Source organism: Oncorhynchus nerka, linkage group LG14 (assembly GCF_034236695.1).
Source record: "Oncorhynchus nerka isolate Pitt River linkage group LG14, Oner_Uvic_2.0, whole genome shotgun sequence".
Classification (NCBI taxonomy): domain Eukaryota; kingdom Metazoa; phylum Chordata; class Actinopteri; order Salmoniformes; family Salmonidae; genus Oncorhynchus; species Oncorhynchus nerka.
This window is the reverse complement of record NC_088409.1, coordinates 26930273-26949683: the sequence shown is the minus strand read 5'-3', so window position 1 is coordinate 26949683 and position 19411 is coordinate 26930273. Positions and strand designations below refer to the sequence as shown.

General features: G+C 46.5%; 1 protein-coding gene across 1 annotated transcript; it reads right to left on the bottom strand.

Moving 5' to 3' along the window:
- Positions 1 to 2604: 2604 nt before the first annotated feature.
- On the bottom strand, positions 2605 to 4725 carry LOC115123423 (C-type natriuretic peptide 1-like). The gene is made up of 3 exons (XM_029652763.2): positions 4641 to 4725; positions 3808 to 3994; positions 2605 to 2987 (listed from the first exon to the last, which is right to left on the bottom strand). Exons 2-3 carry the CDS (start codon positions 3904 to 3906, stop codon positions 2694 to 2696), a joined length of 393 nt encoding a protein of 130 aa, XP_029508623.1. The 5' UTR covers positions 3907 to 3994; positions 4641 to 4725; the 3' UTR covers positions 2605 to 2693.
- Positions 4726 to 19411: the final 14686 nt, after the last annotated feature.

Sequence of the window (19411 nt, the reverse complement as noted above, 5' to 3'; positions counted from 1 at the left end):
CTGTGTACTGTACTTGACCCTGCTTAATATCACACCACATGATCACACAGTCATCATAGGTCATACTGTAGTCCATGGCAGGCTAATATAAAGGCCAACTTCTCCCTTAATTTAGGTTTTTCATGTAGGCCTACAGATTTCTGTAAGAAAACGTTTAATTTGTGTCTGATAATTCACTGTTCAGTTGTTTAGTTATGTTCAGATTTGTGTAGTGCTTTTGAGAAAATCAGAGGAAGCCAAAAGTAGTTTTGAATACTAAAGAGGAGCCATGGACTCAAATCTAGAGAGTACAAGAAGACTCCTGCTATAGGCTATGTGTCAATATACAGTGTCCTCTGTAATTATTGGGACAGTGAAGCATTTTTTCTTATTTTCTTGGATTTGAAATCAAACAATGACTATGAGATTAAAGTGCAGACTGTCAGCTTTAATTTGAGGGTTTCATCCGTTTAGAAATTACAGCACTTTTGTCCATAGACCCCCCATTTTTGGGGAGCAAAAGTCTTGGGACAGATAATGTGTATTAAAGTAATACCAAGATAATTGTGCTTCTGTAATTTTATTACTCATCGTGATTCACGATTCATTCAGGATTATCCGTAATCATGTTAGTATCCACATTAATGTAGAAGTGTTTAGAAACGTATTCTATTCTTATTTACATTAAAAGTGAATCCAAAATTACACAATACAATATTTATCATTAGTTTCTATTGGGCACAAAATAATCTGAAACTCAACCAAAACAAACCACAAATGCATCCAACAAATTTGTAGAGTCACAAGCTTGATGTAATCATTGGTGCTATGAATACGAGACCAAATACTAAACTTTTACTACTTTAATAGAGCAATCCTACAACCCTGGTGTTGCCAGCACTGTTCATGCTCCGACTAACTTGAGTTAATATCTTTATATTTGACCTCTGGTAAAACATGCATCAGAAATGTGTACACTTGGGTTCATATGCTGCTGAATTATCATCAGTCTCATAATGTCCATTAACAGAGTCCAGCACTAAGTCTGGAGTCTGGAATGCACTTCGGTTTGGACCTTGGAACATGACAGACTAATTCAGACTGACCTCTTGTGGTTTACTTTAGGGACTGCATCCAGTCTTTTAACCTGAGTTAACCTCTTCTGTGACAAACACACTAATGACTCAAGAGCCCCCAATCTCAACTCTGGACCTCAAAGCCAGTTCCATTGCATTTTTGAATTGTCCCCCTAATCAAGGACTGGTTTAGACCTGGGGCACCAGGTGTGTGCAATTAATTACCAGGTAGAACAGAAAACCAGCAGGCTCCAGCCCTCTTAGGGTCAGAGTTGAGTACCCCTGCTCTAGAGACTCTCAGTATCCATCTCCCAACCTCTAATGCACTCTATTGACCCTGGTGAAATGCCCTCTTTCCCCAACCCAGAACTGACCCTGGTGACATGCCCTCTTTCCCCAACCCAGAACTGACCCTGGTGAAATGCCCTCTTTCCCCAACCCAGAACTGTATTTAAAGAGAGAAGATGATGTTCTGTTTGGGAAGTACTTGTCATATAGACAAGAGTTAACTCCCTTCTATAAGTGAGATACTAACGACATAGTAAATTCAGTTTGGAAGCATCAGTGGTAGCTTGATTAGCGTAGCTCCAAACCCTAATTGGTCCTCCCACACAACCCCACCATTTAATGCAGGCATTTCATTTAGCTCTGAGGAAGATATGTACCTTCTCTCTCTCCCTCAGCTGCCTGTGGCAGATTTAATCAAAACGACCATGGAAACAGAGGTATAAATATCTGCTGTGAGAAATTGAACCTTCAAATTGAATGGAAATGCATGAATATGTAGATGACGCATGCCAATGTGAAATGAACAAATGGAGTCGAGGATTTGAGGATGAATCTGCCACTGGAAGGTGTCAGGACTTTATTAGAACACAACACTCAATACAACGTGGTTCAGTGTACATTTATTCATGCCAAATGTATGTCTAATCAATACAACGTGGTTCAGTGTACATTTATTCATGCCAAATGTATGTCTAATCAATACAACGTGGTTCAGTGTACATTTATTCATGCCAAATGTCTAATCAATACAACGTGGTTCAGTGTACATTTATTCATGCCAAATGTCTAATCAATACAACGTGGTTCAGTGTACATTTATTCATGCCAAATGTATGTCAAATCAATAGCAGAGAGAAGAAACATTTGACTTGAATTATATTATTATATTTTTTCAAATATTTATTTCCATTAAACATGCCATAACACAACTATTCCTGCAGGATTAACAAGGACAATATTAGTCAAGAAATACAACTTTTAAATACTTCGTTTTAAATAAAGTGCAGGTTTACTGTCAAAACAACACTCAGAGACTTGAAATAGAATAACAGCTTGATGTAAACATAACTCTGATACTTTCAAGATTCAAATGAATAGATGTACAATATAAGTACAGCTAACCCCTTCCAACAGCCAGGAGACATACAGAGTAACTTTCTTTAAGCTCGATGGAACCACATTAGCAATACAGCAAGTACACTACAGCTACGCTACATGTAGACCTCCTTTGTACTCACATTAACATCCTTGTATTCACCACGTGTGTAAATGACTGTGTGCTGTGTAGCAGCCTACTGTGTGTTCGTCCTCATATCCCCTGAGGGGCATCAGTCCCTTCCGCTCTCTCCACTAGCAGCCCAGTCCACTCATTGACCCGATCCTGTCCAGTTTGAGCCCGAAGCATCCTCGGTTCCACCCCCTCCTCGACCGGTCCGTCACAGCTCTTTTCTGATTGGCCAGGGTCCCCTTCAGGAGGCGGAGCCAGGTGCTGTCGCCCTGTGCTGGTATGTCAGCCCATTTGGGGTACTCAGCGACTTTGACCCCGGAAGTAAAAGCAGAGGGCTCCTCTGGTTGGCTGCTCACCAGGTTCTCCAGGTCATCCAGGGTCAGGTCGTTGTAGCGATCCAGAAACTGCTCAACAAACTAGGCAGGAACAACAAATATGGTGTTACTATTACTACCCAGAAAAGTCACGAGAGCTCCGTAAAAAAGTTACTGATGATCCATCTCTGCCCTCAATCCAAATATACCCTCTACTCCCCATCTCCCACTCTCTCCAGATCCCACTACACTCCCCCTCCTTCTCCATCCCCATCTCCCCTCTGTCCCACTCTCCCCAGATCCCACTACACTCCCCCTCCTTCTCCATCTCCCCTCTGTCCCACTCTCCCCCTCCCTAAGTTTCCACTCCCCCTCCTTCTCCATCCCCATCTCCCCTCTGTCCCACTCTCCCCAGATCCCACTACACTCCCCCTCTTTCTCCATCCCCCGCTGTCCCACTCTCCCCTCCCTAAGTTTCCACTCCCCCTCCCCATCTCCTCTGTCCCACTCTCCCCAGATCCCACTACACTCCCCCTCTTTCTCCATCCCCCGCTGTCCCACTCTCCCCTCCCTAAGTTTCCCTCCCCCTCCCCATCTCCTCTGTCCCACTCTCCCCAGATCCCCCTACACTCCCCCTCCTTCTCCATCCCCCTCTGTCCCACTCTCCCCTCCCTAAGTTTCCACTCCCCCTCCTTCTCCATCCCCATCTCCCCTCTGTCCCACTCTCCACAGATCCCCTTACACTCCCCCTCCTTCTCCATCCCCCTGTCCCTCTCCCCCTCCCTAAGTTTCCACTCCCCTCCATCCCCCTCTCCCCTCTGTCCCACTCTCCCCCTCCCTAAGTTTCCACTCCCCCCTCCTTCTCCATCCCCATCTCCCCTCTTCTTACTATTCTCCTCCCACTATCCCTCTCCCTTCTTGCCTGGATGGCATCAGGTGAGGGGTGCAGGGTGCGCCCCTCTGTGTGCCCCAGGGGTGCTATCAGGAGCAGAGCAGAACAGAGCAGAGCTGGGTACAGCATGGCAGCAGTGAGTAGAGGGAGGGCAGGAACAGTAATGCAGGAGACTGGCTGGACACGACTACACTGACACTGCAATGACAACAGGATTCTGTAAAAACAGAGAGGAATTCATTATAATATGCCAATATAGATAATACAGTGACTATTGATACAACTATAATACATCTCTAAAACCATACAGAAAAATGTTTGACTACACATTACACAGAGCAATGACCACGACTCTACTGACCATAAAGATACATCCATGATCATGCTTTATGATGACATTTAATACTCTGATGTTAATAATCAAATACATGAAAAAAACTTCATTTTCGCCAAGGGAGAAATTGCCTTGTACACACAATATACTGCTGTATGAAAATCTGAGACGAGGTAGAAAGTGACATTATGTCTGTGAGATGAGTAGTAATTTTCATTGAATATCTTACAAAACATCAGATCTACAAATGAGCCCCTGATTCCTCTATAACAAATCAGTACATTGTACTTCCTGGTTCTTCAAGATCAAATAGACATGGATGCATGTAAATATTTACTCAGGAATAATAATTACTGCATGATAATAACGTACCAAATAAAACATTCATTTGTATACAATAAAATATGCAGCAATACCTACTTTTTGGTACAAATTCCATCTTCCTCTGTATCTAATCAACCTGAAAGCACAGGTGCATAACCTCTCACCCTTTCGCTAAGTGAACAAATAAAGAATGCATGAAACTCACACTTTGTCTTCTTCTCGTCTCCGATGCTGTGGGTCACTGTGTGCTCTCTGGCTGCATCGGTCTTTCTCTCACGCAGTCTTTCCCTCTCTATCAGCTACCTCTCACTGTTTGGCACCTGCTGAAAGCATCACTATCTCACGCTTTGCCCCTCCTTTTCTCCTCTTCCCTCTCTCTCACTGATGTTATTGAAGGGATGAGTTTGCCTCTTGTGTTCGCTTGGCAGTGGTTTAATGTTAGTGTATCAGCTGGGATGATGCGGTGGGTTTATACCGGCAAATATCCTCCCTCCGGCCCCCTCCATCTCCCCTCCCCTACTTCATCACTGGGATGATGTCATGGCAGTAGGAGTGTTTGTCATCACCAAGGTGACTAGAGGTTGCCAGTGGCCACACATCTCCCCTGCTTGGAACACAATGATGTCACGGGAGGACACCTGTCAGGGTCAAAGGGCAAACAGAAACATGACAAGAGCGCCCAACGGGTACAGTGGCTGGGTAGGACCAATTTTTGAAACTGGACCTACAGTAGGAGGTCGTCCTCCATCGGTCTGGTAACCCCACCACCCCATCAGTAGGTGTGTACAGTGGGGAGAACAAGTATTTGATACACTGCCGCTTTTGCAGGTTTTCCTACTTACAAAGCATGTAGAGGTCTGTAATTTTTTATCGTAGGTAAACTTAAACTGTTAGAGACGGAATCTAAAACAAAAATCCAGAAAATCATGTATGATTTTTAAGTAATTCATTTGCATTTTATTGCATGACAAGTATTTGAAAAAAAAAGCAGAACTTAATATTTGGTACAGAAACATTTGTTTGCAATTACAGAGATCATACGTTTCCTGTAGTTCTTGACCAGGTTTGCACACACTGCAGCAGGGAATTTGGCCCACTCCTCCATACAGACCTTCAGGTTTCGGGGCTGTCGCTGGGCAATACGGACTTTCAGCTTCCTCCAAAGACTTTCTATTGGGTTCAGGTCTGAAGACTGGCTAGGCCACTCCAGGACCTTGAGATGCTTCTTACGGAGCCACTCCTTAGCTGCCCTGGCTGTGTGTTTCGGGTCGTTGTCATGCTGGAAGACCCAGCCACGACCCATCTTCAATGCTCTTACTGAGGGGAGGAGGTTGTTGGCCAAGATCTCACGATACATGGCCCCATCCATCCTCCCCTCAATACGGTGCAGTCATCCTGTCCCCTTTGCAGAAAAGCATCCCCAAAGAATGATGTTTCCAACTCCATGCTTCACGGTTGGGATGGGGTTGATGTTCTTGGGGTTGTACTCATCCTTCTTCCAAACACGGCGAGTGGAGTTTAGACCAAAAAGCTCTATTTTTGTCTCATCAGACCACACGACCTTCTCCCATTCCTCTTCTGGGCCATCCAGATGGTCATTGGCAAACTTCAGACGGGCCTGGACATGCACTGGCTTGAGCAGAGGAACCTTGCGTGCGCTGCAGGATTTTAATCCATGATGGCGTAGTGTGTTACTAATGGTTTTCTTTGAGACTGTGGTCCCAGCTCTCTTCAGGTCATTGACCAGGTCCTGCCGTGTAGTTCTGGGCTGATTCCTCACCTTCATGATCATCGATGCCCCACGAGGTGAGACCTTGCATGGAGCCCCAGACCGAGGGTGATTGACCGTCGTCTTGAACTTCTTCCATGTTCTAATAATTGCGCCAACATTTGTTGCCTTCTCACCAAGCTGATTGCCTATTGTCCTGTAGCCCATCCGAGCCTTATGCAGGTCTACAATTGTATCCCTGATGTCCTTACACAGCTCTCTGGTCTTGGCCATTGTGGCGAGGTTGGAGTATGTTTGATTGAGTGTGTGGACAGGTGTCTTTTATACAGGTAACGAGTTCAAACAGGTGCAGGTAATACAGGTAATGAGTGGAGAACAGGAGGGCTTCTTAAAGAAAAACTAACAGGTCTATGAGAGCCGGAATTCTTACTGGTTGGTAGGTGATCAAATACTTATATCATGCAATAAAATGCAAATGAATTACTTAAAAATCATGTGATTTTCTGGATTTTTGTTTTAGATTCAGTCTCTCACAGTTGAAGTGTACCTATGATAAAAATTACAGACCTCTACATGCTTTGTAAGTAGGAAAACCTACAAAATCGTCAGTGTATCAAATATTTGTTCTCCCCACTGTATATTCCTGCACTGCATTTGTGTCATAGCATCTCTGCTGTGTGTGTGTATAGTGGTCATTGCAAAGCCTCACTTTCCATCCTGTGTGTTTATAGCCTCGCTCTACCCTGTGTGTGTGGTGCCTTCTCTCCCTCATACAGTGAGTTACAGTCTGTCAGTACCATCTGCTCTCAGCCCCCTGCAGCCTCTCTGCCGTAACACCAGCAGGCATTGCAGATTAATCTCAGCACCCAGGACCAAATCTCTCATACATGCTGGTGTTGTCTGTCATAAGAGACTACCTGCAGATACACAGGCATGAGCATTGACCTGATTGGCTATAGCCTAAAGCCTGTTGTAGTACTGAGTCTGGTCTTCCTTGGCGTCTGATACATTTGTACTCGGTCTCAGACAGTGAGGACTCCTAATGTCTTCCCAAGACCAGAGTAAAAAACAAATAATTATTCGGTTCCATTCAGTCAGCACATAGAACTGCTTCTCCAGGCCAAATATACACACTCCTTTCCTGAAACATTAATATATTAACAGCTTTTTAAAATCTATTATAGACTATATATTTGCACAGTAGCAAACCTATAGGCCTCCAGTGATTCTGAAAAGTTTATAATTCTGAAAAGAGATCAACTATAATACCAACGCACTCATGTAGGAGAATGCACTTTTTGTAAAACACAAAGGGCCAAATTATAGTGGAGCTTTTGCTCAGTGAGCATTTGCATATACTCACCTCTTGATCCCTACTGTTGTGTATCAAAGTCGTGTAGTGGACCTATGATTTATCTACTACAATAGAGAAATTATGCACAAAGTAGCCTACACAATCACAAAGAACGTGAAATATATTCACATGCACGCTGCACATAGCCTAGTTTCAGAAGAATATAATCTGCAGACAGTAAGAGTGTGCAGCTTCAGATGGGTTTGGCATGGAGCAGCTCAGAGAAGAATATAATCTGCAGACAGTAAGAGTGTGCAGCTTCAGATGGGTTTGGCATGGAGCAGCTCAGAGAAGAATATAATCTGCAGACAGTAAGAGTGTGCAGCTTCAGATGGGTTTGGCATGGAGCAGCTCAGAGAAGAATATAATCTGCAGACAGTAAGAGTGTGCAGCTTCAGATGGGTTTGGCATGGAGCAGCTCAGAGAAGAATATAATCTGCAGACAGTAAGAGTGTGCAGCTTCAGATGGGTTTGGCATGGAGCAGCTCAGAGAAGAATGACATCGGAAGCCGGTAGGGTAGGAAAGACGTTTCAATTTATATCTCCAAGTAAATGTTAACCAAGGCAACAATGGGTATGCAAACCAGGTGTTGAAAACGTTTAGTCAGAAGTGTTGGTTAGTAGGCTATTTGTGATGTGAAATTGTCATCATGCGATGTTTGCATCAGGGGCGCAGACATGGATGGGCCTGGGTGGACAGAGGCCCACCCACTGGGGAGCCAGGCCCTGACAGGCCCACCCAAACAGATTGATGTGATTTAAGCATGGTTGTGGATTTACACCCCCACATTTGTGTATTTTGTCTATTTAAAAAAAGATGTGATTTAAGGTGAAAAACCTGAAAAATCTACAGAAAAACTCATTAAAAAATTTCACAAAGGGTGCCTTTCCTTTGCTGGGCGGGACTGATGGGAAGTTTTTGGCAAAATTAGAGTATACCCACTTCTTCTCCAAGCACATCTACACCACTACATAGGGCCGATGGAAAGACAGCAGTCACAAACAGCATGATGTTAAAGGACAAACAGTCCATAAACTCATAAGTCAGTAGGTCCCAATCACAAGAATACAAAAACACAACCATTGTTTCCCAATCGAAACATACAACTATTACTTCCCATTGCAAAAAACATTTCACTATCACACAAAGTAACCAGTGACCTAAAGTGGAACTGACAGCGTTTTAACTACTTTGCATATTTGAAACAAACAAATAAACAAATCATAATATCAATAAAAACATGTAAATTCCCAGTTTATGCTACAAAAACAACTTTATAAGAGGTTTTAAAAAGAGGTTATATATGACTCATTGTTCCATGAGGTACACTAAGACATTGTTGCCAGAATAGATGCAGTTGAATGCATGATTATAATTCACTAACACTAACTGGCCTGGTACATTGTTCACTGCCTCCATTCTGGAAGCACTGTTTCAGTTTCAATGACTGAATATTTTGGACAAAAACTGACAAATGTAACTAAGGCTGGGAATGTCAATACAATCAAACTAGCAAGGGTAATGATCACAAGTCAATCATAACGTGGCTAATAGGCTACTGTATCTATTTGTGTAGCAAGCTAAAAACATGGAGCTATATAGAAACTGTTAGGACAATGTTATGTCATTGAGTGGGTGAGTAACTGATTTTCCCCTCGTATCGTTTTTCGGTGGCCACCCGTGCCAGCTACCTTTCAGATCATAGTCGGGTCAAGCTGCTCAATAATAAGCGAGGTTTACTCAGATCCCAATTCCTGATCCCCTGTGCAGTTTACCCAGATCTTCAGGAGTGGTCTACAGGTGAAGTTGCAGACCAGCTCCTCGTTGTCAAAAATGTTGTGGAAATGCAGTACTGAGAGAGATTGTCATTTCTTCAAACAATCATCTTTATTTAATATGGATTAATTATTGCAATAATGAGGCTGGTTGACCCCCCCCCACCCCCCCCCCCCACACTCTTGGGTGTTGGACCGAGTAACCTAACCTTTACACAAATGCAAAGAGTCCTATATATAGCTGACACTAACAATGCTCAGTCATGGTTGTTCAACCTCCCCCATGCAGACCAAGGCGCATCATAAGCCACTCTGGGTTCATCCTGTCATTATCTGCACGTGGGTTGTTGTCTTAACCCCACCCTGGCTTAGTTTCCCAGATGCAAGGATGATTGAGACAATGGGGAATTGTTCTAAACTCCTCCTGGCTCTCTCTCTATCTCGGTTACACCCACCACATCTGGTCTATGTAATGCAGTCTAACTCATTTGTCAGCTCAAGCCATCTCTGGTGACCATACACCCAGATTAGCTGCAGGGAACAAGAGTGGAGACCATACAAACACTAACAGGACAGAAATATCCTATCTATTATTATGCATTAATTGCAAACTATTAATATCAAACAAATCAGGTAAATGTAATTTTTCTATCATACTTTACACAGCTAGAGATGCAGGTGTCATTTGGTTAGCTAGCAAGAACTTGAACTGTTTAACAGTTAGCATATCTCTTGCGTTCGCAAATTCACTCTGGCTATCTACTCCGATTTCAGAATACTGTTGTCTGAGTGTACCAGAACACAGAACTGATATATTTAGGAACACGCATCACCTGCTGAATGACCGGTGTCAGTAAACGTAGCCAAAAAAAGTAAGTTAGTGAGGCCTCCCCGGTGGCACAGCCGGCCGCGGACCGGGAGGTCCATGGGGTGACGCACAATTGGCCTAGCGTCGGTAGGGTTTGGCCAGTAGGGATATCCTTGTCTCACTAGCGACTCCTGTGGTGGGCCGGGCGCAATGCACGGAGTTTCCTCCAACACATTGGTGCGGCTGGCTTCTGGGTTGGATGCGCGCTGTTAATTGTGTTAAACTTGTTTGGGTTGTGTTTCGGAGGACGCATGGCTCTTGACCTTAGTCTCTCTTGAGCCCGTACGGGAGTTGTAGAGATGAGACGAGATAATAGTTACTAACAATTGGATACCATGAAAAGGGGGGTAAAAATGGTCAGGGGGAATATATGAAAAGATTAAGATTTCAGCTAAAATGCTGTCAGTTCCACTTTAAATGCAAGTGTTTCACACAAGTCGTTTTCAAATAGATGGCTAACAAGCACTGCAATAAAAGTCAAATGTCCATCTGGTGAGATGAACTGTAATTTATTCTTGAAAAGGGAGAAGCTGCTGAATCAGCTGCAAACTAGCTGACAACAAAAGTTAAAGCGGGAAAATTACTGCTGGCTGTTGCAGTGACACCTTAGCCTTCGAGGCAGAGGTTTCTATACCTTTTTTGTAAAAACGGTCCCACTCATTAAATCATTGGTTGTGATTGGTTGATTACACTTCCACTCCAAAATGTTTCACTAATACAGTTGAATGGCAGATGCCTTTACCTAGCTTCTGATGGCCTGGCCAATGGCTGATGTTGCTAGCTAGATTTATCTCCCCAGAGACCAGAAAAGAACAAAACACAAAATCAGGATTTTTCAGCGTTAACGCTATCCAACAAAGACTGAAGAGATTAAATCAGATAATTGAAAATATAATAATTTTAAGACTGAGCACCCGGGCTCAGTCTTGCTTTAGGTGGTCTCGAACACAACACTGGCCTACAGACAGTAAGGTCTGGCTGTGGATGGATTTGCAAATTCAGCAACATTCTCCAGTAATACCTCTTACAGTATGTATAATGAACACAAATCATGAAGCAGTTTGACAAGCTCTTGCCTTCTAAAAACATCTTCCATATCCCTTGGTACAGGCATTGGTTTAGGTCACACCAGTTGAGGCCGCTCGGTCATCTCTGAATGGGTTGACCTTGTTTCAACTAGGGGTTCCATTTCAGGAAATTCTGAACCTCTAGGGAAAAACTGGACAGGAATCCATTGAACTACTAATAAAAAGTGGCGTTGGATTGGACACGCCCCACAGAAACCAGCCACCAACACTACTCACCAGTCCCTGAGATGAAAGTAGTTTATTTTCAGGCATCTTTAGTTTCTCACAAAATATTCACAAGTGTTCATCCAACACAAAATGTCTGTCAGATTGGGTTTATAAACTCTACGTTGGCAAACTATATTGTTAGTCTGAAGTCAGATAAAGGTGTTTTTTCCCTTTACATAACTCACAAAAACACAAGTGCACTTCTGTGTCATTTAAAAGGAGAGGGAGCGAGTGGGCGGTATAGAGTGGGCGAGAGGAGAGGGAAGAGACTAGCTACAAAAGAGAGGGGAGGGGGTGAAGTTACAGCGCATGACAATGTCAGTGAAGGAGGAGAGACCGAGGAATGTAACATAGGCAGAGAAAGAGCATGGAACAGGATGGAAGAGGGGAAGACCTTGGAGATCAATTTACAGGAGGTAGAGGGGTAGAGAAAGAGCATGGAACAGGATGGAAGAGGGGAAGACCTTGGAGATCAATTTACAGGAGGTAGAGGGGTAGAGAAAGAGCATGGAACAGGATGGAAGAGGGGAAGACCTTGGAGATCAATTACAGGAGGTAGAGGGGTAGAGATGGAGCATGGAACAGGATGGAAGAGGGGAAGACCTTGGAGATCAATTACAGGAGGTAGAGGGGTAGAGATGGAACAGGATGGGAGAGGGGAATACCTTGGAGATCAATTACAGGAGGTAGAGGGGTAGAGATGGAGCATGGAACAGGATGGAAGAGGGGAAGACCTTGGAGATCAATTACAGGAGGTAGAGGGGTAGAGATGGAGCATGGAACAGGATGGAAGAGGTGTGTGGGAGAGGGGAAGACCTTGGAGATCAATTACAAGAGGTAGAGGGGTAGAGATGGAGCATGGAACAGGATGGGAGAGGGAAGACCTTGGAGATCAATTACAGGAGGTAGAGGGGTAGAGATGGAGCATGGAACAGGATGGAAGAGGGGAAGACCTTGGAGATCAATTACAGGAGGTAGAGGGGTAGAGATGGAGCATGGAACAGGATGGAAGAGGTGTGTGGGAGAGGGAAGACCTTGGAGATCAATTACAGGAGGTAGAGGGGTAGAGATGGAGCATGGAACAGGATGGAAGAGGTGTGTGGGAGAGGGGAAGACCTTGGAGATCAATTACAGGAGGTAGAGGGGTAGAGATGGAGCATGGAACAGGATGGAAGAGGGGAAGACCTTGGAGATCAATTACAGGAGGTAGAGGGGTAGAGATGGAGCATGGAACAGGATGGGAGAGGGAAGACCTTGGAGATCAATTACAGGAGGTAGAGGGGTAGAGATGGAGCATGGAACAGGATGGAAGAGGGAAGACCTTGGAGATCAATTACAGGAGGTAGAGGGGTAGAGATGGAGCATGGAACAGGATGGAAGAGGGGAAGACCTTGGAGATCAATTACAGGAGTTAGAGGGGTAGAGATGGAGCATGGAACAGGATGGAAGAGGGAAGACCTTGGAGGTCAATTACAGGAGGTAGAGGGGTAGAGATGGAGCATGGAACAGGATGGAAGAGGGGAAGACCTTGGAGATCAATTACAGGAGGTAGAGGGGTAGAGATGGAGCATGGAACAGGATGGAAGAGGGAAGACCTTGGAGCTCAATTACAGGAGGTAGAGGGGTAGATATGGAGCATGGAACAGGATGGAAGAGGGGAAGACCTTGGAGATCAATTACAGGAGGTAGAGGGGTAGAGATGGAACAGGATGGGAGAGGGGAATACCTTGGAGATCAATTACAGGAGGTAGAGGGGTAGAGATGGAGCATGGAACAGGATGGAAGAGGGGAAGACCTTGGAGATCAATTACAGGAGGTAGAGGGGTAGAGATGGAGCATGGAACAGGATGGAAGAGGTGTGTGGGAGAGGGGAAGACCTTGGAGATCAATTACAAGAGGTAGAGGGGTAGAGATGGAGCATGGAACAGGATGGGAGAGGGGAAGACCTTGGAGATCAATTACAGGAGGTAGAGGGGTAGAGATGGAGCATGGAACAGGATGGAAGAGGGGAAGACCTTGGAGATCAATTACAGGAGGTAGAGGGGTAGAGATGGAGCATGGAACAGGATGGAAGAGGTGTGTGGAGAGGGGAAGACCTTGGAGATCAATTACAGGAGGTAGAGGGGTAGAGATGGAGCATGGAACAGGATGGAAGAGGTGTGTGGGAGAGGGGAAGACCTTGGAGATCAATTACAGGAGGTAGAGGGGTAGAGATGGAGCATGGAACAGGATGGAAGAGGGGAAGACCTTGGAGATCAATTACAGGAGGTAGAGGGGTAGAGATGGAGCATGGAACAGGATGGAAGAGGGGAAGACCTTGGAGATCAATTACAGGAGGTAGAGGGGTAGAGATGGAGCATGGAACAGGATGGAAGAGGGGAAGACCTTGGAGATCAATTACAGGAGGTAGAGGGGTAGAGATGGAGCATGGAACAGGATTGAAGAGGGAAGACCTTGGAGATCAATTACAGGAGGTAGAGGGTAGAGATGGAGCATGGAACTGGATGGAAGAGGTGTGTGGGGAGAGGGGAAGACCTTGGAGATCAATTACAGGAGGTAGAGGGGTAGAGATGGAGCATGGAACAGGATGGAAGAGGTGTGTGGGAGAGGGGAAGACCTTGGAGATCAATTACAGGAGGTAGAGGGGTAGAGATGGAGCATGGAACAGGATGGGAGAGGGGAAGACCTTGGAGATCAATTACAGGAGGTAGAGGGGTAGAGATGGAGCATGGAACAGGATGGGAGAGGGAAGACCTTGGAGATCAATTACAGGAGGTAGAGGGGTAGAGATGGAGCATGGAACAGGATGGGAGAGGGGAAGACCTTGGAGATCAATTACAGGAGGTAAAGGGGTAGAGATGGAGCATGGAACAGGATGGGAGAGGGAAGACCTTGGAGATCAATTACAGGAGGTAGAGGGGTAGAGATGGAGCATGGAACAGGATGGGAGAGGGGAAGACCTTGGAGATCAATTACAGGAGGTAGAGGGGTAGAGATGGAGCATGGAACAGGATGGGAGAGGGGAAGAACTTGGAGATCAATTACAGGAGGTAGAGGGGTAGAGATGGAGCATGGAACAGGATGGGAGAGGGGAAGACCTTGGAGATCAATTACAGGAGGTAGAGGGGTAGAGATGGAGCATGGAACAGGATGGGAGAGGGGAAGACCTTGGAGATCAATTACAGGAGGTAGAGGGGTAGAGATGGAGCATGGAACAGGATGGGAGAGGGGAAGACCTTGGAGATCAATTACAGGAGGTAGAGGGGTAGAGATGGAGCATGGAACAGGATGGAAGAGGGAAGACCTTGGAGATCAATTACAGGAGGTAGAGGGGTAGAGATGGAGCATGGAACAGGATTGAAGAGGGAAGACCTTGGAGATCAATTACAGGAGGTAGAGGGGTAGAGATGGAGCATGGAACAGGATGGAAGAGGTGTGTGGGAGAGGGAAGACCTTGGAGATCAATTACAGGAGGTAGAGGGTAGAGATGGAGCATGGAACAGGATGGGAGAGGGGAAGACCTTGGAGATCAATTACAGGAGGTAGAGGGGTAGAGATGGAGCATGGAACAGGATGGAAGAGGTGTGTGGGAGAGAGGGGAAGACCTTGGAGATCAATTACAGGAGGTAGAGGGGTAGAGATGGAGCATGGAACAGGATGGAAGAGGTGTGTGGGAGGGGAAGACCTTGGAGATCAATTACAGGAGGTAGAGGGGTAGAGATGGAGCATGGAACAGGATGGAAGAGGGGAAGACCTTGGAGATCAATTACAGGAGGTAGAGGGGTAGAGATGGAGCATGGAACAGGATGGAAGAGGGGAAGACCTTGGAGATCAATTACAGGAGGTAGAGGGGTAGAGATGGAGCATGGAACAGGATGGAAGAGGGGAAGACCTTGGAGATCAATTACAGGAGGTAGAGGGGTAGAGATGGAGCATGGAACAGGATGGAAGAGGGGAAGACCTTGGAGATCAATTACAGGAGTTAGAGGGGTAGAGATGGAGCATGGAACAGGATGGAAGAGGGGAAGACCTTGGAGGTCAATTACAGGAGGTAGAGGGGTAGAGATGGAGCATGGAACAGGATGGAAGAGGGGAAGACCTTGGAGATCAATTACAGGAGGTAGAGGGGTAGAGATGGAGCATGGAACAGGATGGAAGAGGGGAAGACCTTGGAGCTCAATTACAGGAGGTAGAGGGGTAGATATGGAGCATGGAACAGGATGGAAGAGGGGAAGACCTTGGAGATCAATTACAGGAGGTAGAGGGGTAGAGATGGAACAGGATGGGAGAGGGGAATACCTTGGAGATCAATTACAGGAGGTAGAGGGGTAGAGATGGAGCATGGAACAGGATGGAAGAGGGGAAGACCTTGGAGATCAATTACAGGAGGTAGAGGGGTAGAGATGGAGCATGGAACAGGATGGAAGAGGTGTGTGGGAGAGGGGAAGACCTTGGAGATCAATTACAAGAGGTAGAGGGGTAGAGATGGAGCATGGAACAGGATGGGAGAGGGGAAGACCTTGGAGATCAATTACAGGAGGTAGAGGGGTAGAGATGGAGCATGGAACAGGATGGAAGAGGGGAAGACCTTGGAGATCAATTACAGGAGGTAGAGGGGTAGAGATGGAGCATGGAACAGGATGGAAGAGGTGTGTGGGAGAGGGGAAGACCTTGGAGATCAATTACAGGAGGTAGAGGGGTAGAGATGGAGCATGGAACAGGATGGAAGAGGTGTGTGGGAGAGGGGAAGACCTTGGAGATCAATTACAGGAGGTAGAGGGGTAGAGATGGAGCATGGAACAGGATGGAAGAGGTGTGTGGGAGAGGAAGACCTTGGAGATCAATTACAGGAGGTAGAGGGGTAGAGATGGAGCATGGAACAGGATGGAAGAGGAAGACCTTGGAGATCAATTACAGGAGGTAGAGGGGTAGAGATGGAGCATGGAACAGGATGGAAGAGGGGAAGACCTTGGAGATCAATTACAGGAGGTAGAGGGGTAGAGATGGAGCATGGAACAGGATGGAAGAGGGGAAGACCTTGGAGATCAATTACAGGAGGTAGAGGGGTAGAGATGGAGCATGGAACAGGATGGAAGAGGGGAAGACCTTGGAGATCAATTACAGGAGGTAGAGGGGTAGAGATGGAGCATGGAACAGGATTGAAGAGGGGAAGACCTTGGAGATCAATTACAGGAGGTAGAGGGGTAGAGATGGAGCATGGAACTGGATGGAAGAGGTGTGTGGGAGAGGGGAAGACCTTGGAGATCAATTACAGGAGGTAGAGGGGTAGAGATGGAGCATGGAACAGGATGGAAGAGGTGTGGGAGAGGGAAGACCTTGGAGATCAATTACAGGAGGTAGAGGGGTAGAGATGGAGCATGGAACAGGATGGGAGAGGGGAAGACCTTGGAGATCAATTACAGGAGGTAGAGGGGTAGAGATGGAGCATGGAACAGGATGGGAGAGGGGAAGACCTTGGAGATCAATTACAGGAGGTAGAGGGGTAGAGATGGAGCATGGAACAGGATGGGAGAGGGGAAGACCTTGGAGATCAATTACAGGAGGTAAAGGGGTAGAGATGGAGCATGGAACAGGATGGGAGAGGGGAAGACCTTGGAGATCAATTACAGGAGGTAGAGGGGTAGAGATGGAGCATGGAACAGGATGGGAGAGGGAAGACCTTGGAGATCAATTACAGGAGGTAGAGGGTAGAGATGGAGCATGGAACAGGATGGGAGAGGGAAGACCTTGGAGATCAATTACAGGAGGTAGAGGGGTAGAGATGGAGCATGGAACAGGATGGGAGAGGGGAAGACCTTGGAGATCAATTACAGGAGGTAGAGGGGTAGAGATGGAGCATGGAACAGGATGGGAGAGGGGAAGACCTTGGAGATCAATTACAGGAGGTAGAGGGGTAGAGATGGAGCATGGAACAGGATGGGAGAGGGGAAGACCTTGGAGATCAATTACAGGAGGTAGAGGGGTAGAGATGGAGCATGGAACAGGATGGAAGAGGGGAAGACCTTGGAGATCAATTACAGGAGGTAGAGGGGTAGAGATGGAGCATGGAACAGGATTGAAGAGGGGAAGACCTTGGAGATCAATTACAGGAGGTAGAGGGGTAGAGATGGAGCATGGAACAGGATGGAAGAGGTGTGTGGGAGAGGGAAGACCTTGGAGATCAATTACAGGAGGTAGAGGGGTAGAGATGGAGCATGGAACAGGATGGGAGAGGGGAAGACCTTGGAGATCAATTACAGGAGGTAGAGGGGTAGAGATGGAGCATGGAACAGGATGGAAGAGGGAAGACCTTGGAGATCAATTACAGGAGGTAGAGGGGTAGAGATGGAGCATGGAACAGGATTGAAGAGGGGAAGACCTTGGAGATCAATTACAGGAGGTAGAGGGGAAGAGATGGAGCATGGAACAGGATGGAAGAGGTGTGTGGGAGAGGGGAAGACCTTGGAGATCAATTACAGGAGGTAGAGGGGTAGAGATGGAGCATGGAACAGGATGGGAGAGGGGAAGACCTTGGAGATCAATTACAGGAGGTAGAGGGGTAGAGATGGAGCATGGAACAGGATGGAAGAGGGGAAGACCTTGGAGATCAATTACAGGAGGTAGAGGGGTAGAGATGGAGCATGGAACAGGATGGAAGAGGGGAAGACCTTGGAGATCAATTACAGGAGGTAGAGGGGTAGAGATGGAACAGGATGGGAGAGGGGAATACCTTGGAGATCAATTACAGGAGGTAGAGGGGTAGAGATGGAGCATGGAACAGGATGGAAGAGGGGAAGACCTTGGAGATCAATTACAGGAGGTAGAGGGGTAGAGATGGAGCATGGAACAGGATGGAAGAGGTGTGTGGGAGAGGGGAAGACCTTGGAGATCAATTACAGGAGGTAGAGGGGTAGAGATGGAGCATGGAACAGGATGGGAGAGGGGAAGACCTTGGAGATCAATTACAGGAGGTAGAGGGGTAGAGATGGAGCATGGAACAGGATGGAAGAGGGGAAGACCTTGGAGATCAATTACAGGAGGTAGAGGGGTAGAGATGGAGCATGGAACAGGATGGAAGAGGTGTGTGGAGAGGGAAGACCTTGGAGATCAATTACAGGAGGTAGAGGGGTAGAGATGGAGCATGGAACAGGATGGAAGAGGTGTGTGGGAGAGGGGAAGACCTTGGAGATCAATTACAGGAGGTAGAGGGGTAGAGATGGAGCATGGAACAGGATGGAAGAGGGGAAGACCTTGGAGATCAATTACAGGAGGTAGAGGGGTAGAGATGGAGCATGGAACAGGATGGAAGAGGGGAAGACCTTGGAGATCAATTACAGGAGGTAGAGGGGTAGAGATGGAGCATGGAACAGGATGGAAGAGGGGAAGACCTTGGAGATCAATTACAGGAGGTAGAGGGGTAGAGATGGAGCATGGAACAGGATTGAAGAGGGGAAGACCTTGGAGATCAATTACAGGAGGTAGAGGGGTAGAGATGGAGCATGGAACTGGATGGAAGAGGTGTGTGGGAGAGGGGAAGACCTTGGAGATCAATTACAGGAGGTAGAGGGGTAGAGATGGAGCATGGAACAGGATGGAAGAGGTGTGTGGGAGAGGGGAAGACCTTGGAGATCAATTACAGGAGGTAGAGGGGTAGAGATGGAGCATGGAACAGGATGGAAGAGGGGAAGACCTTGGAGATCAATTACAGGAGGTAGAGGGGTAGAGATGGAGCATGGAACAGGATGGGAGAGGGGAAGACCTTGGAGATCAATTACAGGAGGTAGAGGGGTAGAGATGGAGCATGGAACAGGATGGGAGAGGGGAAGACCTTGGAGATAAATTACAGGAGGTAGAGGGGTAGAGATGGAGCATGGAACAGGATGGGAGAGGGAAGACCTTGGAGATCAATTACAGGAGGTAGAGGGGTAGAGATGGAGCATGGAACAGGATGGGA

Coding starts and splice junctions, on each gene's coding strand:
- LOC115123423 (XM_029652763.2), bottom strand. CDS start 3,906: ATGCTGTACCCAGCTCTGCTCTGTTCTGCTCTGCTCCTGATAGCACCC. Junction 2,988..3,807: donor CCTCACCTGATGCCATCCAG/GCAAGAAGGGAG, acceptor GTTCCTGCCTAG/TTTGTTGAGCAGTTTCTGGA.